Here is a 24,997-nt window from a genome sequence, read left to right as displayed (position 1 = left end):
GCCTCTGTTCGCGCTGACACCGCTACCCCTGTCCTCGGCTCATCGAAGAGCGGCCGAGGGGTTCCTTTAACTGAGCAAGAGAAGCCTCGGGCAACAAGGCTGACCGAGCCGAGGGACTCCTACGCCTCCGAGATACGGATACCTCACTCGTCACCTTTACACGGGGCGACTCATGCTTGGTGATGCGGTTCAAACAACCAACAGGCGAGTCTTAGTGCTCGAAAATGAGGAAAAAATACATACATGTTCAGGCCCCGACAGCCACAATGAACAAAAACACTGGCATTCAAATGCCATTACAAACGGGACTCCGAATCCACCTCCGCAGGTACAAACAACCCCACTCGATAGGGGGGGCTGCGGAGCAACAGAAGACCGACGAACGGCGCGCCGTTGCCCGCTCCTGCAGCGGCGACGACGACGACTTCTGCTCCGGGGGGCCGAACAGCGGCAGCAATGACCTCAGGGCGGATGCTGTTGCCAGGAAGCCCCCGCCCATGCCCAAACTCGTGAGGCAAGGACGGGCAGAAGGCCGTAGAGTTGGAGGTCGGTCCGTGGGCGGCCCTGGCTATCTCGTCGGCGGAAGAACCTCTTCCAGCTGCCGTGGCAGAAGCCGGCGGCGAGAGCGGCTCCGAAGCCACTCGCGTCCGAGAGCCAGGCACGCGGCAGCTGCCAGCGCCACGGACAACAACCGCCCTTCCCCCCGATCACTGAGGGAAGGAGCGGGCCGCCGCCCACGCAGGGGCCGACCCCAACTCGGCACACTCCCCTCCCCAGCCCTGGTGATGAAAATCCTTGAGGCTGAGGGAGGGGCAGAGGCCGCGACCCGGTTTGCTCCCCCGCCATCGAACTGGAGGTCACCATCTTGGGTGACCGCCGGTGGAGGGGTACAACCGGGACGCATGATGAAAATCCTTGAAGCCGAACGATGGCTGAAAGGTACCAACTCCCGCGGAGTTGCGTTCCTCCAACGACGAGGCGGAAAGACGGCGGGTATCCCCCATCCGGGGGCTTGGAAGGTGGGAAGGCACGATGCATAAGGAAGCGCGAAGACATGGTCACCTTCCAAGGGGGTCACCCTCCTTTTAAAGGCGACTCTCCCTACTTGCGTCCCCAGCCGTCGCGGACTGAGTCTTCTCCAACACGCTCCAAGGTCCTCCCCTACGGCGCGGGGGCTGGGTCCCACACGTCATGCAAGACGGCTCAGAGCAGAAGAAGCCAAACCGCTGTGCGCGATGCGTACAACCGCCCAACGGTTACGAGCGGCTCTCCACTTTTGCCCAGACCAGCGGGCGAAAGGGCAGGCAGCCATGCAGGCGGCATGCAACCACGCCAAGTGGGCGCACTTCTCCGACTCCCAACACGCCCAGCATGGGGGCCCAGGCCCACGCGTCATGCAACCGGCGCGCCGAGTGCTTCGTGCATGCAACTGCACCGCCACTTGCGCCACCACCGCGCCTCCTCGACTGCGGAACCAATACCGCGACTCAAGGCGACCCAGCGCACGACCCAGCAGCGCCAGCCTGGCGCGACGGTCAATGCGGCCAAAAACGGGCCGGCAGTAATGGCGGTGGCAGGCGGGCAGGAGCAGCTGTCATGTCGCCAGCCAAGCCTACGTCCCATCCAGGGGCGACAAGAGAACCCTCTCTCACGGCGTGAAGACAACGCGCCCGTGTTCCGTTCCTCGAACGGCTCGCGCACGCGCAACGGCCGCCCCACGAACCACTCGCCCCTTCGCATTAACTCCGCGGCGGGACAGGCGGCGCCTCTGGCAGGAGAAGCGGGTGACGCTTCGCCTTCGCCATAATGACCGCGTCAGAAAAGGTACGTCGCGTCGTTCGATTTCGTATCCTTTTCCTTTTTTCCTCTTTCTCTCTCTTGCAACAGGGATCGGGAAAGGGGGATACCCCGGAAAGGATCCTTCCCCGTGAAGGAACCAGGCTCCGAGCCTCCCTACTGATCAGAGGTTCGAAGGCTGGCCCCTCGGAAGGGTTCAACAGCCGCCTCAGATCGCGTGGGCTCCACACCCACTACTGGTCAGAGGTTCGAAGGCCGGCCCCTCGGAAGGGTTCAACGGCCGCCTCAGGCTACTCGGGCTCCGCGCCCACTACTGATCAGGGGTTCGAAGGCTGGCCCCCGAAGGGTTCACAGCCGCCTCAGACACAGAGCGAGGGATGACCATGGGTACGTTCGATACATAACCGAGGCTCGGGCTGCGCTCCCGAGGTACCCTAGGACATTTCCGAGACCAGTGGGAACGATCTTGTAACGGAATCCCATCGGAGGGAGGCATCGAGCCCTCGGACCCCGTCGCCAGGGGACCGGGTCCGGCAGATCACCCGCAGATACTTTTGGGCACGCCTCTGGGCCCCTAGCCGACCCCTAACGAACGGGGCACGTACGTCCACTCGGATTACCCGCTTGCAGCTCACCCGAGACACCATGTTCGACGCCCATCGAGGGCAACATGGCGCTTTCCCTCCCTCCTCCTTGCGGAAAGGCGACGCAGGGGCGTATGTAAAAAAGTCGAGTCTGTCCCTGATCGACCTCTCGCCTTGTGCAGAGGCTCGGGGGCTGCTCTCGCAAACCCGGCTCCGGCCGAACCGTTGACAGCGTCAACATACCAGCCCGAGAACTTGGGACCCGACCGTACACCCGGGCTACGACCAGCTCGCATGAGGGAACGACCAGACCAGTCGAAGCATTGCGCGAGGCATTAAGACCTCGGAGGAGTCAAACCACTCCTCCGAGGCCTCGGGGGGTACACCCGGCGGGTGCGCTCGCGCGCACCCACCGGAACAAAACGCAACCGAGAAAGGCTGGTCCCCTTGCAAAAAAGTACGACGAAAGCCTCCAAGCGAGTGCTAACACTCCCTTCGAGGCTTGGGGGCTACTGTCGGGGACCATAATTAGGGGTACCTGAGAGCACCTAGAGGGGGGGGGGTGAATAGGTGATCCTGTAAAACTTAAACTTATGGCCACAAAAACTTGTTAAGTGTTAGCACAATTATTGCCAAGTGGCTAGAGAGGAGTCACAATAACCACAAGAAATCAATCACAGAGATGACACGGTGGTTATCCCGTGGTTCGGCCAAGTACAACACTTGCCTACTCCACGTTGTGGCGTACCAACGGACGAGAGTTGCACTCAACTCCTCTCAAGTGATCCAATGATCAACTTGAATACCACGGTGTTCTTGCTTTTCTTTTCTCAATCCCGTTTGCGAGGAATCTCCACAACTTGGAGCCTCTCGCCCTTACAAAAGATGTTCACAGAGAATCACGGAGCAAGGAAGGGATTAGCAACACACACAAATCCACAGCAAATTGCGCACACACACGGCCAAGAATCGAGCTCAAAAGACTATCTCCAAATTCTCACTAGAACGGAGCTCGAATCACTTAGAATGACAAAAGAATGCGCAAAGACTGAGTGTGGATGATCAAGATTGCTCTAAGGTTGCTTGGGTCCTCCTCCATGCGCCAAGGGGTCCCTTTTATAGCCCCAAGGCAGCTAGGAGCCGTTGAGAGCAAATCTGGAAGGCCATCTTTGCCTTCTGTCTCGTGGCGCACCGGACAGTCCGGTGCACACCGGACACTGTCCGGTGCCCGATTTCTTTCCTTAACAGGCGCAGCCGACCGTTGCCGTCCTTTGCAGATCTGGCGCACCGGACAGTCCGGTGCACACCGGACAGTCCGGTGCCTCCTTCCGACCGTTGGCCAGACCACGTGTCGCGCGCAGATTCCGCGGCCGACCGTTGGCTCGGCCGACCGTTGGCTCACCGGACAGTCCGGTGCACACCGGACAGTCCGGTGAATTTTAGCCGTACGCCGTCGGCAAATTCCCGAGAGCGGCGTCTTCGGGTCGAGGCAGCCTGGCGCACCGGACACTGTCCGGTGCACCACCGGACAGTCCGGTGCCCCAAACCGAAACAGCCTGTTGGCTGTACACAGCCAACATTCTCCTTTTCTTCTTCTCTCTGTTTCTAACACTTAGACAAATATATTAGTACACAAAACCAATGTACTAAGGCTTAGAAACATACCTTTACTTGTGATTTGCACTTTGTTCATCCATGGGCATATTTTCACATTTAAGCACTTGTGTTTGCACTCAATCACCAAAATACTTAGAAATGGCCCAAAGGCACATTTCCCTTTCAATCTCCCCCTTTTTGGTGATTTATGCCAACACAACATAAAGCAACTAGAACAAGTGCAAAATCACTTCAAATAAAAACTAACTTTGAGTTTTATTCAACTTTGGCATATATGGATCATCTTTTGCCACCCCTTGGTTTGTTTTTGCAAATCAAACTCAAATCTCTATCTCTAAGTCAAACACACATGTTGAAGCATAGAGAGAGTCATTCCAAAAGAGATTGATCAAAGATTTCAAAAACTCCCCCTATTTCCCATAATCATTACTTCTCCCCACAAGAAACCAACTTTTGACAAAAGAGACAATAAGAGAGTTTTGACAAAACAAAAAGCTCTATTTCACTTATTTTCAAAATTTCTCAAGTTTCTCAAGTGGTAGCTGATCCATTTATTGCTTTGGCCTTTATTTTCTCCCCCTTTGGCATCAAGCACCAAAACGGAATCAACTTTGGCCCTTTAACCCCATTGCCTTACCAAAATCTTCAATAAGAATAAATGGCAATAAGAGTTCATGAGATGGACTTGGAATAAGTTACTCTCTCATCGGAGTGCAGTGGAAGTCTTTCATGGTCCAAGTCCACCTTTTCCCTATCAATTCTTCTTCGAGACTAAATCAAGCAAACTCAAGCATATGGTTAGTCTCAAAGGGTCAAGTTGTAACACAGCTCCCCCTAAACTTGTGCATCACTTTGCACCGGACTTGTGAGGTCCAGGGAGTGTTTGTACAACTTGAGCACCACAAAAAAGCAACAAAATGCAGAATGAACATGATCAAGGGCATAAACACATGTATGCTACAATTCAATCCAAGTTCCGCGAATCTAAGACATTTAGCTCACTACGCAGCCTGCAAAAGGTCTTCTCATCTAGAGGCTTGGTAAAGATATCGGCTAGCTGGTTCTCGGTGCTAACATGAAACACTTCGATATCTCCCTTTTGCTGGTGGTCTCTCAAAAAGTGATGCCGGATGTCTATGTGCTTTGTGCGGCTGTGCTCAACAGGATTTTCCGCCATGCGGATAGCACTCTCATTGTCACATAGGAGTGGGACTTTGCTCAGATTGTAGCCAAAGTCCCTGAGGGTTTGCCTCATCCAAAGTAGCTGCGCGCAACACTGTCCTGCGGCAACGTACTCGGCCTCAGCGGTGGATAGGGCAACGGAAGTTTGTTTCTTAGAGTTCCACGACACCAGGGACCTTCCTAAGAATTGGCACGTCCCCGATGTACTCTTCCTATCGACCTTACATCCAGCATAGTCGGAATCTGAGTATCCAACTAAGTCAAAGGTAGACCCCTTTGGATACCAGAGTCCGAAGCAAGGCGTAGCAACCAAATATCTAAGAATTCGCTTTACCGCCACTAAGTGACACTCCTTAGGATCAGATTGAAATCTAGCACACATGCATACGCTAAGCATAATATCCGGTCTACTAGCACATAAATAAAGCATAGAACCTATCATTGACCGGTATGCTTTTTGATCAACGGACTTACCTCCTTTGTTGAGGTCGGTGTGCCCGTCGGTTCCCATCGGAGTCTTTGCGGGCTTGGCGTCCTTCATCCCAAACCGCTTTAACAGATCTTGCGTGTACTTCGTTTGGGAGATGAAGGTGCCGTCCTTGAGTTGCTTCACTTGGAACCCAAGGAAGTAGTTCAACTCGCCCATCATCGACATCTCGAATTTCTGCGTCATCACCCTGCTAAACTCTTCACAAGACTTTTGATTAGTAGAACCAAATATTATGTCATCGACATAAATTTGGCACACAAACAAATCACCATCACATGTCTTTGTAAAAAGAGTTGGATCGGCTTTCCCAACCTTGAAAGCATTAACAATTAGAAAGTCTCTAAGGCATTCATACCATGCTCTTGGGGCTTGCTTAAGTCCATAGAGCGCCTTAGAGAGTTTACACACATGGTCGGGGTACCGTTCATCCTCGAAGCCAGGGGGTTGCTCCACGTACACTTCCTCCTTGATTGGCCCGTTGAGGAATGCGCTCTTCACATCCATTTGGTACAACCTGAAAGAATGATGAGCGGCATATGCTAGCAAGATACGAATTGATTCTAGCCTAGCCACAGGAGCAAAAGTCTCCTCGAAATCCAAACCTGCGACTTGGGCATAACCTTTTGCCACAAGTCGAGCCTTGTTTCTCGTCACCACCCCGTGCTCGTCCTGTTTGTTGCGGAACACCCACTTGGTTCCCACAACATTTTGCTTCGGACGAGGCACCAGTGTCCAAACTTCATTCCTTTTGAAGTTGTTGAGCTCCTCCTGCATGGCCAACACCCAGTCCGGATCTAGCAAGGCCTCCTCTACCCTGAAAGGCTCAATAGAAGAGACAAAGGAGTAATGCTCACAAAAATTAACTAATCGAGATCGAGTAGTTACTCCCTTGCTAATGTCACCCAGAATTTGGTCGACGGGATGATCCCTTTGAATCATCGCTCGAACTTGGGTTGGAGGTGCCGGTTGCGCTTCTTTCTCCATCACATGATCATCTTGTGCTCCCCCTTGATCACACGCCTCCTGTTGATGAACCTGTTCATCGTCTTGAGTTGGGGGTTGCACCATTGTTGAGGAAGAAGGTTGATCTTGTTCATCTTGTTCCTGTGGCCGAACTTCTCCAATCACCATGGTTCGTATAGCGGCCGTCGGAACATCTTCTTCATCTACATCATCACAATCAACAACTTGCTCTCTTGGAGAGCCATTAGTCTCATCAAATACAACGTCGCTAGAGACTTCAACCAAACCCGATGATTTGTTGAAGACTCTATACGCCTTTGTATTTGAGTCATAACCTAATAAAAACCCTTCTACTGCTTTGGGAGCAAACTTAGAATTTCTACCCTTCTTCACTAGAATGTAGCACTTGCTCCCAAAAACACGAAAATAAGATACATTGGGTTTGTTACCGGTTAGTAGCTCATACGACGTCTTCTTGAGGAGGCGATGAAGGTAGACCCTGTTGATGGCGTGGCAAGCCGTGTTCACGGCTTCCGTCCAAAAGCACTCGGGGGTCTTGAACTCTCCTAGCATCGTCCTCGCCATGTCGATGAGCGTCCTATTCTTCCTCTCTACCACACCATTTTGCTGTGGTGTGTAGGGAGCGGAGAACTCGTGCTTGATCCCTTCCTCTTCAAGGAACTCCTCCACTTGAAGGTTCTTGAACTCGGACCCGTTGTCGCTCCTTATCTTCTTCACCTTGAGCTCAAACTCATTTTGAGCTCTCCTGAGGAAGCGCTTGAGGGTCCCTTGGGTTTCTGACTTATCCTGCAAAAAGAACACCCAAGTGAAGCGGGAAAAGTCATCAACAATAACTAGACCATACTTACTTCCTCCTATGCTCAGATAGGCGATGGGTCCGAAGAGGTCCATATGCAGCATCTCCAAGGGTCTTGATGTCGTCATCACATTTTTGGTGTGATGAGAGCCTCCCACCTGTTTCCCTGCTTGACAAGCTGCACAAGGTCTATCTTTTTCGAATTGAACATTAGTTAGACCTATCACGTGTTCTCCCTTTAGAAGCTTATGGAGGTTCTTCATCCCCACATGTGCTAAGCGGCGATGCCACAGCCAGCCCATGCTAGTCTTAGCTATTAAGCATGCATCTAGACCGGCCTCTTCTTTTGCAAAATCAACTAAATAAAGTTTGCCGTCTAATACACCCTTAAAAGCTAGTGAACCATCACTTCTTCTAAAGACAGACACATCTACATTTGTGAATAGACAGTTATACCCCATATTGCATAATTGACTTACAGATAGTAAATTATATCCTAGAGACTCTACTAAAAACACATTAGAGATAGAGTGCTCATTAGAAATTGCAATTTTACCTAACCCTTTTACCTTGCCTTGATTCCCATCACCGAATATGATTGAATCCTGGGAATCCTTATTCTTGACGTAGGAGGTGAACATCTTCTTCTCCCCCGTCATATGGTTTGTGCATCCGCTGTCAATAATCCAGCTTGAACCCCCGGATGCATAAACCTGCAGGGCAAATTTAGGCTTGGGTTTTAGGTACCCAACTCATGTTGGGTCCTACAAGGTTAGTACATATATTCTTAGGGACCCAAATGCAAGTTTTATCTCCCTTGCATCTTGCCCCTAACTTCCTAGCAATTACCTTCTTGCCCTTTCTACAGATAGCAAAGGGAGCATTGCAAGTATAATAAATGGTAGAAGGTTCATTTGCTACTTTCCTAGGAGCATGAATAACATTCTTTTTAGGAACAACATTTTTCCTAGTAACATTTCTATTATACACATAAGAAGAACTAGGAGCAAACATGGCATGAGAATCATAAACATATGAATCAAAATCATTACAAGCATTTCTAGCATGTCTCCTATCATGGTACATAAAGGCATGGTTCCGTTTTGCACTACTAGCCATAGGGGCCTTCCCTTTCTCCTTGGCGGGAATGGGAGCCTTATGGCTTGTTAAGTTCTTGGCTTCCCTCTTGAAGCCAAGCCCATCCTTAATTGAGGGGTGTCTACCAACCGTGTAGGCATCCCTAGCAAATTTTAGTTTTTCAAAATCACTTTTGCTAGTCTTAAGTTGAGCATTAAGACTAGCCACTTCATCATTTAGTTTTGAAATTGAAACTAAGTGTTCACTACAAGCATTAACATCAAAATCCTTACACCTAGTGCAAATTGTAATATTTTCAACACAAGAGTTAGATTTATTTGCTACTTCTAATTTAGCATTCAATTCATTATTAATGCTTCTTAATTTAGAAATTGTCTCATGGCAAGAAGATAATTCACAAGAAAGCATTTCATTTCTTTTAATTTCTAGAGCAAGAGAATTTTGTGCACTAACAAATTTATCATGTTCTTCATACAACAAATCCTCTTGCTTTTCTACAAGTATGTTCTTATCATTCAAGGCATCAATCAATTCATTAATTTTGTCTACCTTGGTTCTATCTAGACCTTTAAACAAGCATGAATAATCAATTTCATCTTCATCACTAGATTCATCATCACTAGAAGAAACATAAGTGGTATTTCGAGTACTCACCTTCTTCTCTCTTGCCATAAGGCAAGTATGACGCTCGTTGGGGAAGAGAGATGACTTGTTGAAGGCGGTGGCGGCGAGTCCTTCATTGTCGGAGTCGGAGGAGGAGCAGTCCGAATCCCACTCCTTTCCGATATGTGCTTCGCCCTTGGCTTTCTTGTAGTGCTTCTTCTTCTCTCTTTTGTTCCCCTTTTCCTGGTCACTTTCATTATCCGGACAGTTAGCAATAAAATGACCAAGCTTACCGCATTTGAAGCATGATCGCTTTCCCTTGGTCTTAGTCTTGCTTGGCTGTCCATTGCGACTCTTTAGCACCGTCTTGAATCTTTTGATGATGAGGGCCATCTCTTCATCATTAAGACCGGCCGCTTCAATTTGCGCCACCTTGCTGGGTAGCGCTTCCTTGCTCCTTGTTGCTTTGAGAGCAAGAGGTTGCGGCTCGTTGATCGGTCCATTCAAGGCGTCGTCCACATACCTTGCCTCCTTGATCATCATTCGCCCGCTGACGAATTTTCCTAGGACTTCTTCGGGCGACATTTTGGTGTACCTGGGATTCTCACGAATATTATTCACCAAATGAGGATCAAGAACGGTAAAGGACCTGAGCATTAGTCGGACGACGTCGTGGTCCGTCCATCGCGTGCTTCCGTAGCTCCTTATTTTGTTGATAAGGGTCTTGAGCCGGTTGTATGTCTGAGTTGGCTCCTCGCCCCTTATCATCGCGAACCGTCCAAGCTCGCCTTCCACCAACTCCATTTTGGTGAGTAATGTAACGTCATTTCCCTCATGAGAGATCTTGAGGGTGTCCCAGATCTACTTGGCGTTATCCAAGCCGCTCACTTTGTTATATTCATCCCTGCACAATGAAGCTAGAAGAACAGTGGTAGCTTGTGCATTCTTATGGATTTGCTCATTAATGAATGAAGGGCTATCCGAGCTATCAAATTTCATTCCACTTTCAACAATCTCCCAAATGCTTGGATGGAGAGAAAATAGGTGAGTACGCATTTTGTGACTCCAAAATCCGTAGTCCTCTCCATCAAAGTGAGGAGGCTTGCCAAGTGGAATGGGGAGCAAATGAGCATTTGAGCTATGTGGAATGCGTGAATAATCAAAAGAAAAGTTTGAGTTAACCGTCTTTTGTTTGTCGTCGTCGTCGTCCTTTTGGGAAGAAGAGGATTCGTCGCTGTCGTAGTAGACGATCTCTTTGATGCGCCTTGTCTTCTTCTTCTTCCCATCTTTGCGCCTGTGGCCCGAGCCCGAGTCGTTTGACTTGTCATCCCTTGGCTCGTTGACGAAGGACTCCTTCTCCTTGTCGTTGATCACAATTCCCTTCCCCTTAGGATCCATTTCTTCGGGCGGTTAGTCCCTTTCTTGAAGAGAACGGCTCCGATACCAATTGAGAGCACCTAGAGGGGGGGGGGTGAATAGGTGATCCTGTAAAACTTAAACTTATGGCCACAAAAACTTGTTAAGTGTTAGCACAATTATTGCCAAGTGGCTAGAGAGGAGTCACAATAACCACAAGAAATCAATCACAGAGATGACACGGTGGTTATCCCGTGGTTCGGCCAAGTACAACACTTGCCTACTCCACGTTGTGGCGTCCCAACGGACGAGAGTTGCACTCAACTCCTCTCAAGTGATCCAATGATCAACTTGAATACCACGGTGTTCTTGCTTTTCTTTTCTCAATCCCGTTTGCGAGGAATCTCCACAACTTGGAGCCTCTCGCCCTTACAAAAGATGTTCACAGAGAATCACGGAGCAAGGAAGGGATTAGCAACACACACAAATCCACAGCAAATTGCGCACACACACGGCCAAGAATCGAGCTCAAAAGACTATCTCCAAATTCTCACTAGAACGGAGCTCGAATCACTTAGAATGACAAAAGAATGCGCAAAGACTGAGTGTGGATGATCAAGATTGCTCTAAGGTTGCTTGGGTCCTCCTCCATGCGCCAAGGGGTCCCTTTTATAGCCCCAAGGCAGCTAGGAGCCGTTGAGAGCAAATCTGGAAGGCCATCTTTGCCTTCTGTCTCGTGGCGCACCGGACAGTCCGGTGCACACCGGACACTGTCCGGTGCCCGATTTCTTTCCTTAACAGGCGCAGCCGACCGTTGCCGTCCTTTGCAGATCTGGCGCACCGGACAGTCCGGTGCACACCGGACAGTCCGGTGCCTCCTTCCGACCGTTGGCCAGACCACGTGTCGCGCACAGATTCCGCGGCCGACCGTTGGCTCGGCCGACCGTTGGCTCACCGGACAGTCCGGTGCACACCGGACAGTCCGGTGAATTTTAGCCGTACGCCGTCGGCAAATTCCCGAGAGCGGCGTCTTCGAGTCGAGGCAGCCTGGCGCACCGGACACTGTCCGGTGCACCACCGGACAGTCCGGTGCCCCAGACCGAAACAGCCTGTTGGCTGTACACAGCCAACATTCTCCTTTTCTTCTTCTCTCTGTTTCTAACACTTAGACAAATATATTAGTACACAAAACCAATGTACTAAGGCTTAGAAACATACCTTTACTTGTGATTTGCACTTTGTTCATCCATGGGCACATTTTCACATTTAAGCACTTGTGTTTGCACTCAATCACCAAAATACTTAGAAATGGCCCAAAGGCACATTTCCCTTTCAGTACCCTCAAGGCTCCTAATTCTCAGCTGGTAACCCCCATCAGCATAAAGCTGCAAAGGCCTGATGGGTGCGATTAAGTCAGGGATCAGTCCATTCGAGGGACTCGATCACGCCTTGCCCGAGCCTAGCCTCGGACAAGGGCAGCCGACCCCGGAGGATCTCCGTCTCGCCCGAGGCCCCCCTCCAGCGGCGAACATATTTCCGGCTCGCCCGAGGCCCTGTCTTCGCAAAGAAGCAACCCTGACCAAATCGCCGCACTGACCGACCAAATCGCAAGAGCGTTTAATGCAAAGGTGGCCTGACACCTTTATCCTGACGCGCGCCCCCCAGCCGACAGAGCCGAAGTGACCGCCGTCACTTCGCCGCTCCACTGACCGGTCTGACAGAAAGACAGCGCCGCCTGCGCCGCTCCGACTGCGGTGCCACTTGACAGAGTGAGGCTGACAGGCAGTCAGGCCCGGCCGCAGGCACCATAGGAAGCTCCGCTTCGCCCGACCCAGGGCTCGGACTCGGGCTAAGCCCCAGAAGACGGCGAACTCCGCTCCGCCCGACCCAGGGCTCGGACTCGGGCTAAGCCCCGAAAGACGGCGAACTCCGCTCCGCCCGACCCAGGGCTCGGACTCGGGCTAAGTCCCGGAAGACGACGAACTCCGCTCCGCCCGACCCAGGGCTCGGACTCGGGCTCAGCCCCAGAAGACGACGAACTCCGCTTCGCCCGACCCCAGGGCTCGGACTCCGCCCTGGCCTCAGCCGACGGTCTCCGCCTCGCCCGAACCAGGGGCTCGGACTCGACCTCGGCCACGGAAGACAGACTCGACCTCGGCTTCAGAGGAGCTTCCACATCGCCCAACCTAGGGCGCAGACCAGCCACGTCAACAGGAGGCGCCATCATCACCCTACCCCGAGCTGACTCGGGCCACGGGGAACAAGACCGGCGTCCCATCTGGCTCGCTCCACCAGATAGGCAATGATGACGCCCCGCATACTCTGTGACGACGGCGGCTCTCAGCCCCCTTACGGAAGCAAGATGACGTCAGCAAGGACTCAACAGCTCCGACAGTTGTCCCTCCGCCAGGCTCCAGCACTCCTCCGATGGCCACGACATCACACCAGCTGGGTGCAAAAATCTCTCCGGCTGCCACGACAGCATGTACTTAGGGCGCTAGCTCTCCTCCGCTAGACACGTAGCACTCTGCTATACCCCCCATTGTACACCTGGAATCTCTCCTTACGCCTATAAAAGGAAGGACCAGAGCCCTCTTAGAAAAGGTTGGCCGCGCGGGGACGAGGACGAGACAGGCGCTCGCGTGAGACCGCTCGCTCCCTCTCCCGCGTGAGACCGTTCGCTCCCTCTCCCGCGTGGACGCTTGTAACCCCCTACTGCAAGCGCACCCGACCTGGGCGCGGGACGAACACGAAAGCCGCGGGATTTCCACCTCTCTCACGCCCATCTCCGGCCACCTCACTTCCCCCCTTTGCGCTCGGTCTCGCGTCGACCCATCTGGGCTGGGGCACGCGGCGACATTCACTCGTCGGCTTAGGGACCCCCCGGTCTCGGAACGCCGACAATATGTGTGTTCACGCGCTTTGGCTAGGTCAAGTGTCACTATTCTAGATGCACAACAGTAAAACTAGGATTTTTCGATAGCTTAAATCATTGGAAATAAGGGCTAAACCGTCGAAAAATAACTTATCTCGGACCGTTTTAGCCTTATGTCCGACGACAATTGTCCTCGATCATAACACATCGAAGATAACCTTATGTCCGACGGATACAAGGGGCCGTTCGTCAGTTATAACCGATAACGACCATAACCTCAACGTCAACGTCACGCTCTAAGAGCAAGATCTCCACATTATCTATATTGACGCTGAGATATATAACCTCAACTTCAATTATGATGGTGCCAAAATAAGGATCTATTTCTTGAATTCAAAGTGAAAAGAATGTACTTGTGAAAAACTTTTCTAAAAAAAGGCTAAAAAGCAAAAAAAAAAAACGTGCCACTAGGGATGTTCACGTCACGCTCTTGTGTGTTGGTGCATTTTATAGAGAAGCGGAAAAGCTGTTTTTTAAAAATGGTTGGTAAAATAATGTCTCCTCGTTCATGAAACGATAAAATACCTATATCACCTTTTTATTTATTTTCATTCATTTTTTTAAAACAAAATATACGTTTTGGAGAGGCTGAGGGCGTTGGGGAAGAGATGACGATAGATCTAAATAATATTATATATTAGATTTTTTTAAGTAAGAGAGAGTGGGTTGTCCAACAATCTAAACCGTGTTGATTTTGATGGTGTGTTAAGATTGAGTATAATTTATTTGATAAATTTAATAGAAGTTATAGGTGTATGGTGATTTGGTTTGATAAGTTTTGTAAAGTTTAAACCAGTTAGTTGACCACCCAAAAAGCAGCTGAATCCTGAATTTGGCTGGGCAGCGGCGGGTGCCAGTGTGCCACGCAACGAATCCCACTATTTCGCATCAGTTCGTCCTGACTCCTGCGTCCGGCTCCGGCCGTCCCACTCCCACTCGAAAGCACGACGACAAAACCTCGAACGCCACCGTCACGCTCACGCCTTCGCCCGAACTTCTCCAGTTCTTCCGGGGAGACGAGAAAGGAACCGAGGATCTCGTTCCTTTGGCGCAGCGGGCAGCAGAGGCCTCGCCGAGGGAGATGGCCGGCCGGCGCGAGTCGCCCCTGATGCGCGGCGGCGGGGCGGGGCCTCCGCTGTCTCGGGGGTCCCGCATCGCCGCGGCGGTAGTGGTCGGCGTCGCACTCGGCTGCCTGTGCGCGTTTCTCTACCCCGCCGGCCTCTTCCCCCGTGCCCCCGACTCCGCCAGCCATTGGCCCCGCCAGGTACAATACCCGCGTTTCCGCTTCTTTTGATCCCGTTCTGTTCGTTGGGGGAGGGCAGGAGATCTGAAGGTTTGGACGGGGATCAGTGAGTATTCCTTGTGGGCAGTGACGCAGTGTGGTTGGCTACCAGTACTTATCCGTGTAAATAGAATTACTGTTGGATGAATGAATGCAATAGTAGCAATAGATGAATCGTAGACAAACAAGTTGCGGGGAACGTGGACAGTTTGTAGTTTCCTGGATTAGATCAAACGAGAACAACAAAACTTTGACGGATGCTGGAAGGCTTCAATGATACAGTGGTAAATTCTTTCTTATAAAAATGAGGTAGCCAATTAGATCAGGAGAGGATATGCTAGGTGTGCTTGTATATGACATAGGCTTAACAAACTTGATAAGCAAATCACTCAGAGAAACCAAGCGATTTAGCTTAGTAGCTACATCCCAAATAGTGACCATTCCTTTCTTTGAAGCTCAAAGATTATCACTCTGTTGAAGAAACCACAAGTATTGCAATCATTTTGCTCTGTTTTATCTGCCTGCAGCCATGCTCTGCGACCTGTCACAAATGCTGTCAGGTTGTCTACTGCCTACAGTGAAGTAGTTTTGGGATGACTTACCTGTGTTTATTCACAATATTGCCAACAATTTATGCGCACCTCCCCCACCCCCACCACTATGAACCACTTCCTTGTAGCTGCAAAGTCTTGTTTATCCTCCTATGAACAAACAATATTTTTCACCTTTCAATTTAAGGTGCATATTGATGTAACTTACAGTCCAGTTACTAGCAAAGTGTCTCAAGTTGGAATAATATAAAAAGGGTAGAAATAGGCAAGGCACCTAATTTAGTGTGTCACATCTTCATTTACACCGGGAGCTAAAAAATGCTCCTCAATGCTCCGTATTCAATCCCCACCTGAACCACTTCAGAATCAATTCTCACCTACTCCCCATCCTGCTCCCCCATCAGAACAAAAAAAAAACTTCAGCAGAGGATCAAGCAATAGAGTTCTACCAAACTGGACCTAAGAGAGAATACATAAGATGCATATACCCTCATTTCATTTCTTAACCAATTCAATTCCTGCATGTACAGACGTTGTCATCGCATGATTAAGGGGGATTGCATGATTAATGGTAAGTAACAATGCAGTACCTACCAGATTTGTGCACCTGTTTAGTGCAAAACTATCATTCTGTCCCGTAAAATCCCTTATATTTGAGTATAGTCTTTTAATGCTTCTATACAATATATTCTAGGACAGAGGGTGTATTCTAAACTCTAAACAGTCTTCTTTGTAATTTTAACATCATCTAGAATTCTCTTGCAGTCTTACTGCACACTTAAAAGTATTGCTTATCTTTAAAAAAAAATAGTTTAGATCTTATAGCCAATTTGTTTTCAACTTTCAAATCATAACTTCTCATAGAGACTGCTATACTGCTCTCTATTTCTTGGTAAATGAAAAATGTCTATGAAACTACAAATATAACCAAGAAACCCTGAAACTTATTTTGCACCTTAGTTGTATAATCATTTCGTCACAAGGTGCAATCATTCTTCTGTCAGCCCTGCCCCTAGGGTGTTACAGGGAAAGCTAGAGCAATTTTGGTCAGCATCATGTAGATAGAAAACTAAAATCTCTTTACACAGCTTATACGTTTAAATTTTACCTGCCGATCTTTTTAAGAAATCAACTGGATTCATATATGGTGTACAGACCATTTTCTTAGTTCTCATATACTGGCTTTAAAATTACATTTTTCATCTTTAGGCTGAACCAGTTGCCTGTGATACATCTCGGGAAGTTGCCAAACTAAAGTCACGGCTGGTATTGTTGGAAAGGAAAAATGCTGCATTTAAAATGCAGATGAAGGAATTGTCAATGAAGCTTCAATTGGCTGGACAAGGGAAAAATGAGGCCCTATATAAGGCTGGTCCATTTGGTACGGTGAAAGCTCTGAGAACAAATCCAACAGTTACTCCTGATCTATCCATCAATCCCAGATTGGCCAGCTTATTGGAACAGGTTGCTGTGAAGAAAGAACTGATAGTTGCACTGGCAAACTCTAACGTGAAAGAGATGCTTGAGGTGTGGTTCACTAACATAAAACGAGCCGGGATTCCAAATTATCTAGTAGTTGCATTGGATGACAACATAGAGAGCTTCTGCAAGTCCAAGGACGTCCCCGTTTACCGGCGCGATCCAGATGATGGCATCGACAACATTGGTAAGACAGGCGGAAACCACGCTGTTTCTGGGCTCAAGTTCCGCATACTGAGGGAGTTTTTGCAGCTTGGGTACAGTGTTCTCCTCTCCGACATCGATATCATTTTCTTCCGAAACCCGTTTGATCATCTTTACAGAGATTCTGACGTGGAATCCATGAGCGACGGCCACAACAACATGACAGCTTATGGATTCAACGATGTGTTCGACGAGCCTTCAATGGGCTGGGCAAGATACGCGCACACCATGCGTATATGGGTTTACAATTCCGGGTTCTTTTTCATAAGGCCGACGATTCCTTCGATTGAGCTTCTTGATAGGGTTGCTTACCGCCTTTCTCACGAGCCCAAATCATGGGACCAAGCGGTTTTCAACGAGGAGCTGTTTTTCCCGTCGCATCCTGGTTATGAAGGCCTTCATGCGTCCAAGAGAACCATGGATATGTACCTCTTCATGAACAGCAAGGTCCTCTTCAAGACGGTGAGGAAAGATGCTAATCTGCGGACGTTGAAGCCGGTGATCGTGCATTTGAACTACCATCCTGATAAGTCGGATCGCATGAAAGCCGTGATTGAATTCTATGTTGACGGGAAACAAAATGCCCTTGAACGCTTCCCTGATGGATCAGAATGATAGACACCAGCTTTTGTAGGACAGGAAAAAAAATGCCAACTTCTAGTTTCTAGTCGTCTCGAAAGTAAGCACGGGTTGACTTCTTACATAATGCATTGTCGTTATAAAATCCCGTGTGCTTGCTGAGATGTCAACTTTCACTGAGCATCAAAATTCGTATAATTCTCTACTTGCTACAAGCCTTGGAAAGCTGCTAGTGTCAGCCCATGGTATATTCCCGTGGCATTGGTGCTGTTTCAGCTTTTCTTTCCGGCTTCAACAGTCGTCTAGTTTTTCTGTATGTTTTTATAAGAATCACTTTAGCCAAAACACTAAAAATCAACTTAACACCGAATGAAACCGTTACTTTCTACCTTCTAAACCTTATGGACTCTTTTATTTTATCTTTCTCTGGACGTAATCTACACGATACTTAGATTCTCTCCACAACTAAATTATCTAATGAGACGTTTGGATCCTTTCATTTTAAAGGAATTGGAATTCACTCAATAAAGTAACTTATTTAGTTTGGAATTTGACATTCCACCACTTTTCAAAGTTCAGATATAAGACTATCTCAAATTCATGGGGTGGAGGATAAGAAATGATTTTATGCATTAGTAGAATTTGTTTCTACCCTGTAACTTACATGACACTCTTCGTCTCACTCCTCTATAATAAAAATGTAGTCATAAATATTTTCGACATCTTGCTAATAATAGTATACAAATATATTTTGCATAAAAACGAATTAGCTTAATTGATATATGCCAAAATTACTATTATTAGAATGAAATTCAATTTGAATGATCCAGACGGGGTGTAAAAAAAACAGAACCAAAAAGGTCCATTTCTAGATCATTGTTTCGTTTAAGTTTGAATAGTAAAACGAGTTGGTGAACGTACTTTTCATTAAGATGAGCCGGCGGCGGCGGTGCCGGGGACACGCTGCCAATATCGTGCCGTGCGGCATGCATCGCAATGTGTGTTCGTGCCTGCATGGATGTCGGTCTTTCTGAGGTCAGTGCGCTTGTCGTGCATCGCATGATGCATGCAGTGCCTCTGAACCCACTTGCTTGGCGTCGAACACTGTTACTGACAGTGCGCAGACACGAACACTGTTACGAACAAGTATATACGATGTTCGGATCAAAGTTCTCTAATTAATCTCGGAGGCACTACGAGAGAGAGAGAGAGAAATACAATGTTTATATCGATGTTTCGTGATCTATGTATCTGGTTGTGACATTAGTACGTACTTTTTGGTTACCATTCCATTGATTCTACATGTTTCTCAATCCTCACTATTCATGCCTTTTCCATTTCCCTCATCGTACAAACTCTAGCATTAATCTCAATCCACATATATTGAGTTGAATTAAGGAATAACTTAAACTAATTTATATCTCAATCCATTACAACAAATGTTAATTGAGAGAATACTAGAGTACCCAAACAAAACCTCATGTGTTTAGTTGAAACCCTTCAACATCTCGACCACGTACACGTGCGGCTCACCAGCTGCGAGCTGAAGTGGGAATATATATGGGTATGTTTGGTTGACTGGCCCAGAGCACGACCAAGCCCATTTGAAACAGTGCCACATTGTTTGGTTGCCTGGCCTAGCGCACGCGCCTGGCTGAGTGGAGCCAAATGTGATTCGTAGCCAGACCCAAATAAAACGCACGGCGCCGGCTTCGCTCCTCAGCCTGGCCGCACTGCGCTAGGGTTTTCACTCGCCTCACTCGCAGCAGCCGCCGCCGCGGCGCTCGCCTCTCGCCTCTCGCCTCTCGCCTCTCTCTTGCCTCTCGCCTCTCGAGCTCACTCGCAGGCTCGCAGCCGCCGCCGCGGTGCTCGCCTCTCGCCTCTCGCCTCTCGAGCTCACTCGCAGGCTCGCAGGCGCCGCCGCGGTGCTCGCCTCTCGCCTCTCGAGCTCACTCACAGGCTTGTAGCCGCCGCCGCGGTGCTCGCCTCTCGCCTCTCGAGCTCACTCACAGGCTTGCAGCCGCCGCCGCGGTGCTCGCCTCTCGCCTTTCGCCTCTCTCGCTGCGGGTGGACGAACTTGCTGCCGGTGGACGAACTCGCATCTTCATCTTCTCAGGTTTGTTAGACATCTAGATCTAGTGTTCTTTAACATTTTTTTTCTTGTATTTTTTGGTCTAGACATCTAGATCTAAAGACCTGGTCGTGCTAGATCTAGATTGATCTAGTGTTCTTTATCCGACACAAGCCTCAGTTTCAATACAAGAAAATGTCTAGATTGATCTATTCTTTATACTAGATCAATCTAGATCTAGTATAATTTCGCCTCTCTCTTGCCGTGTATAGATTGATCTATTCTTCAAGGCACCGAAAACTGAGACATTTTTCGGTCTAGGTTGACTGGCCCAGAGCACGGCTAGATCTTCATCTTCATCTTCGGTCTAGAAACTGAGACATTTTCTTGTATTTTTTGCTTCGATTATACTAACCTTCGGTCTTGTTGCAAGGTCCATCTACCCCTAACCAAGATCTGTTGCCTGACCTAGATCTGCTGTCTGATCTAGATTCGCTAATACCTCATACACATGCCAGTCTTTACCTCATACTCCTCTATTTCTTGACTTTTATATTGTGTAGTCTCTTCCTGTTGTGTTTAGTTGTTGGCCTGTTGTTTTATCTTGTTGCTCTGCACACTTGGCTACCTTGCGCATTGGAATCACTTGTAGATGTCATATCTAGCTCCATTTTGCAGACTTGGTTGGAGGTCTGCTTGTTACAGTCTAAGGAATCACTTGTAGATCTGCTTGTTTTTAGTTTGATGTCATATCTAGCTCCATTTTGCAGACTTGGATGTCATATCTACCTTGCGCATTGGAATCACTTGTAGATCTGCTTGTTTTTAGTTTGCTCCATTTTGCCTAATCACTTGTTGCTCTGCAGTCCATTTTCTGTTATTAAAAGGACAATGATGTGCTATTTTGTCCCATGCTAGATCCAGTTAATTCCAGTTTTTAGTTTGCTTCATTTTTCCTAATCACTTGTTGCTCTGCGGTCCATTTTCTGTTATTAAAAGGACAATGATGTGCTATTTTGTCCCATGCTACATCCAGTTAATTCCAGTTTTCAGTTTGCTCCATTTTGCTTGTTAACTGAATTGCTTGTTAACTGTTTTGCCATGTTTCTGCTTGTTTAATATAATGGATTATGCAACTAGCATAATCTGTCTATTATATTAAGTAGCTAGTTGCTCCTCTTTAATTCTCCCCCTCTTACCTTCATCTGTTCCTGTTTTCCTCTTCCCTTACAACAATCTTACCTTTTGTTCATCTTTTCTTCTCTCCTTCTTTAGCCTCTTGTCTTGTTTAATTTAATGGATTAATGCATTATATTATGCAGTTACCTCCATAACTATCTTCTTTTTATACTATACAGGTAGTTAATGCATTATATTATGCTGCTACCTCCATAACTCTCTTCTTTTTATTCTGATCATTTTTAAGTGATGAAATTATGTAAAGTCTGAGCTTAGGACCAGTTTTCAGTGATGTTTTTTTTCAATCTCAGCATTCCACAATTTTTTAGTGATGTTTTTTGGTTAAATCTGAGCAGATCTCAATTTCTCAGTGATGTTTTTTGGTTAAATCTGAGCAGATCTCAATTTCTCAGTGATGTTTTTTGGTTAAATCTGAGCAGATCTCAATTTCTCAGTGATGTTTTTTGGTTCAATCTGAGCAGATCTCAATTTCTCAGTGATGTTTTTTGGTTCAATCTGAGCAGAGTACAATTTTTCTGTGATGTTACCAAGCCAATTTGGAGGAACATCATTAGATGTAGCAACCCTGGCTTGTTTTTTTTTCAATCTGAGCAGAGTACAATTTTTTTTCTCATTCAACAATTTTTCCCTTTATTCAGATATGTTGGGTCCAAATCGTCATTTGCTGAAGTTGAGAGCATCGGCATTGGTTGTTGCTATATCTTGTTGGTTGTTTGCATGCCTTAGGCGTAGAATCTTTCATCCTCGTGTCACATATGGTCCAATGTTTCAAAGGGACATTGAGAGGCAGACAAATCTTAGATTTATCTATGAATCTGATGATATCCAATGTGTGGAGCTGCTTAGAATGTCTAAGGTCCCTTTCTTTGAGCTTTGTGCTTTGTTTCGGTCTCGACACTTGCTAAGGGATAGTATTCACAGTTCTGTAGAAGAACAAGTTGCAATGTTTCTACATGTGGTTGGTCATAATCAAAGGTTTAGAGTTCTCAAATTCACCTTCCGAAGATCTACTGAGACTATTAGTAGATATTTTCACGAGGTGTTAAGTGCAATTGGTGAGCTACGCACTGAGATGATCACCCCTCCTTCCACCTCTGTCCATCCCAAAATTCATGTTAGTAGAAGATGGTACCCGTACTTCAAGGTACTTTCCATTCCATTTAGGGTTGCACATTAACCATTTAATTGAAATCTGTTAGTATTGTCTTTGTTTTAATCATTTTAACTTTAACATTTAGGATTGCGTTGGTGCCATTGATGGCACACATGTATTGGCTAGGGTTCCTAGTTCAATGAGAGCAGCCTTCATGGGTAGAAAGCACACAACGACACAAAATGTTCTAGCAGCTGTTGATTTTGATTTGAGATTTACCTATGTTCTTGCTGGCTGGGAAGGTTCAGCTCATGATGCCTTGATTCTATCAGATGCATTGGAAAGATCTGATGGCCTCATTGTGCCACCAGGTAATTCCATGACATGTTTGAATATGATTTTAAATTACTTCACGATCAAACTAACTAGAACTCTTTGAACTAGGAAAATTCTATTTAGTTGACGCCGGTTATGCTGTTAGACCTGGATTTCTACCTCCTTACCGTAGCACAAGATATCATCTAAGAGAATTTGGTGGAGGAAATCATCCACTCAATCCAAGAGAACTCTTCAATCTAAGGCATTCTTCCCTCTGAGTAACAATTGAGAGAGCTTTCGGTGCCTTGAAGAATAGATTCAAGATTCTATACAACAAGCCTTTTCATCCATATCCGACACAAGTTAAGCTTGTGTTAGCATGCACCATCCTTCACAACTGGATTCTTAGATATGGGCTGGATTCACATTTTCCTTCGGAAAACACTTGGGCTCCAAACATTGCCAATGTGGAAGGTGCCATTGATGCAGTTCATGATAACCAAACTTGGACCCAACAAAGAGATGCTATATCAACTCAAATGTGGCAGCATAGGGGGTCTAGCCGTGTGTAATTTCTTTGTGGTTTTCTTCTAAGAAACATTGTAATCTGCAGTGATGTTTTTGTTATCAGCCTTACAATCTGAGAGAAATTGTGATCTGCAGTGATGTTTTTTGTGGAACTTAATTATTTTTATATGCTGAGAGAAATTGTGATCTGCAGTGATGGTTTTTGTGGAACTTAATTATTTTTATATGCTAAGAGAAATTGTGATCTGCAGTGATGTTTTTTCTGGAACTTAATTAATTTTATATGCTGAGAAAAATTGTGATTTGCAGTGATGTTTTTTTGTTATCAGCCTTACTTTCTGCTTTGAAGCTTAATTATTTTTTATATGCTGAGAAAACTGGTCCTATGCTATGATGCCATTTCATTACCTCTTCTCTTGACTTCAATTTTATATAGACTATGGAAGTTGAGCAAGTTGCTGCTGGTAGTACCTCAAGGACTGCCATGCGCTGGACCCCTGTGATGTCAGGCTTTATCCTCAGGAAGTTTGCAGACTTGGTTGGGCAAGGAGTAAAAACGGATAAAGGGTTCAAGGAGGTCCATGTCAACTCTGTTGCCAAGGCACTGACTGAATTCAGTGGCCAAGAAGTCACAGGAACCCAGGTCTACAATCATTTGAGGAAGTGGCGTCAAAAATGGATCAGGGTTTGTAGGCTCAAGGACCTAAGCGGTGCTCATTGGGATGAGAATACATTCACAATCATCCTTGATGATGAACACCTGCTGGGCCATACAAAAGACAACCCAAAGGATGCTGAATTCCTCAATGTGCCAATTGAAAACTATGTGCAGATGCAAATTATATTTGGAGCTGGGCAGGCTACTGGCAAGTATGCCATGGCCTCAAATGAGCCCCTTGGCACCATCTCGGATATCACTGAAGGTGCTGGTGCATCTGAAGAACCATGTCTTGTTGGTACTGGTGCTACTGCCTCTGGTTCTGCTGGTGCCAGCCCTTCTCATAGTGGTGCTGGTGCTGGTAGTTCCTATGGATCAAATGGAAAGAAAAGGAGACTCAGTGATGAAGAGCTTGGGATTATGGCTGGACTTACTGGAGCTATGAACAAATTGGCTGAAGCTGTCCAAGCACCTGTTGTAGTCCAGACCACAGATGTCCACCCTGATCTGTATCAAATTTGCATGAGTATTCCAGGTTTCACTGATGAGGAGTTGATGACTTGCCTTACCTACCTACTGGACAACAAAAGGCAAGGTGATGGCTTTGTGAAGATGGAGCCTAAACACCGTGTGCTTTGGCTAAGGCAGCACCTTGCAAAGATTTGAGCAGACCAGTCCTATGTCTATGATGCCAGACCAGTCCTATGTCCAAGCACCTTGCTCGATGCGTAGTACTTTGATATACGCCTAATACTTTGCTCTATGCCTATGACACTGAATCTGGAACTGTGGATGATAATTAATAATTCTGAGACTTTGGTCTGTGATGATTTTATATTTAACTGTTGCCTTTACTTGCCTATGATGATATGTTTTATAATGATGATCAATCAAGGGAGTATGACTTGTTGCTTTGTTTTCCTTGCTCATTTTGTGAATTTTGCCTGTGATGAAATATATTTGACTGATGACCATTCATGGGAGGTTGACTTACTGCTTTGTTTTCCTTGCTCTTGGTTTTCTTCCTGTCTATGTTTTATTTTGGGCCAGGCAACCAAACATACTCTATCCTTTAATCAGATTTCTCCACTTGCCCTATGTTCTCCCATGTATGGTCAAATGAGGTGTTTATTCATACAAAACTGAGGCAATTTATTGTATTACTCTCATGAGTTGATCAAGTGATTTTAATTGATAATACTATTTCTGAGGCAAACTATAGTTCATACAATTCTCATGACTTCTCTTTTCTTCTGTTTCAATTTTTGTTTCTGTTTACATTGGGTCACTGCAAGGAGCTTCTTCTTCTGATAAACAAGTGTCTATGATTTTAATTGTGTCGGCGTTTCGAGACAGGGGGGTCCCTAAGCCGACGAGTGAGTGTGCTGCGTGCCCCAGCCCAGATGGGTCGAGCGCGTGGGCGAGCGCGAAGGGGGGAGAGGCGAGGTGGCCGGAGTCGAGCGTGAGAGAGGTGGAAGTCCCGCGGCCTTCGTGTTCGTCCCGCGCCCAGGTCAGGTGCGCTAGCAGTAGGGGGGTTACAAGCGTCCACGCGGGTGAGGGAAGCGAGCGGCCCCAAGAGAGCGCCTGTCCCG

General features: G+C 47.4%; 1 protein-coding gene across 2 annotated transcripts; it reads left to right on the top strand.

Annotated features, from left to right (window-relative positions):
- The first annotated feature begins 14,316 nt into the window (after window positions 1-14,316).
- On the top strand, window positions 14,317-17,762 carry LOC100272274 (Arabinosyltransferase RRA3). Of its 2 annotated transcripts, XM_008669182.3 has the most exons (3): window positions 14,317-14,706; window positions 15,806-15,846; window positions 16,485-17,762. In XM_008669182.3, exons 2-3 carry the CDS (start codon window positions 15,844-15,846, stop codon window positions 17,571-17,573), a joined length of 1,092 nt encoding a protein of 363 aa, XP_008667404.1. In that variant the 5' UTR covers window positions 14,317-14,706; window positions 15,806-15,843; the 3' UTR covers window positions 17,574-17,762. The 2 variants fall into 2 exon arrangements, with proteins under 2 accessions (XP_008667404.1, NP_001140234.1); NM_001146762.1 differs by lacking the exon at window positions 15,806-15,846 and having other exon boundaries at window positions 14,360-14,706; window positions 16,485-17,722.
- Window positions 17,763-24,997: the final 7,235 nt, after the last annotated feature.

The sequence above is a fragment of the Zea mays genome, chromosome 2, assembly GCF_902167145.1.
Source record: "Zea mays cultivar B73 chromosome 2, Zm-B73-REFERENCE-NAM-5.0, whole genome shotgun sequence".
NCBI lineage: Eukaryota > Viridiplantae > Streptophyta > Magnoliopsida > Poales > Poaceae > Zea > Zea mays.
Note: the sequence above shows the minus strand (reverse complement) of the source record. Positions and strands in the feature narration are given on the sequence as shown.

Excerpts from the sequence above, each read along its gene's own strand:
- LOC100272274 (NM_001146762.1), top strand. The coding sequence starts at position 14,524 with ATGGCCGGCCGGCGCGAGTCGCCCCTGATGCGCGGCGGCGGGGCGGGG. Across the intron at positions 14,707-16,484 it reads CCAGCCATTGGCCCCGCCAG|GCTGAACCAGTTGCCTGTGA; the intron begins GTACAATACCCG and ends TTTCATCTTTAG.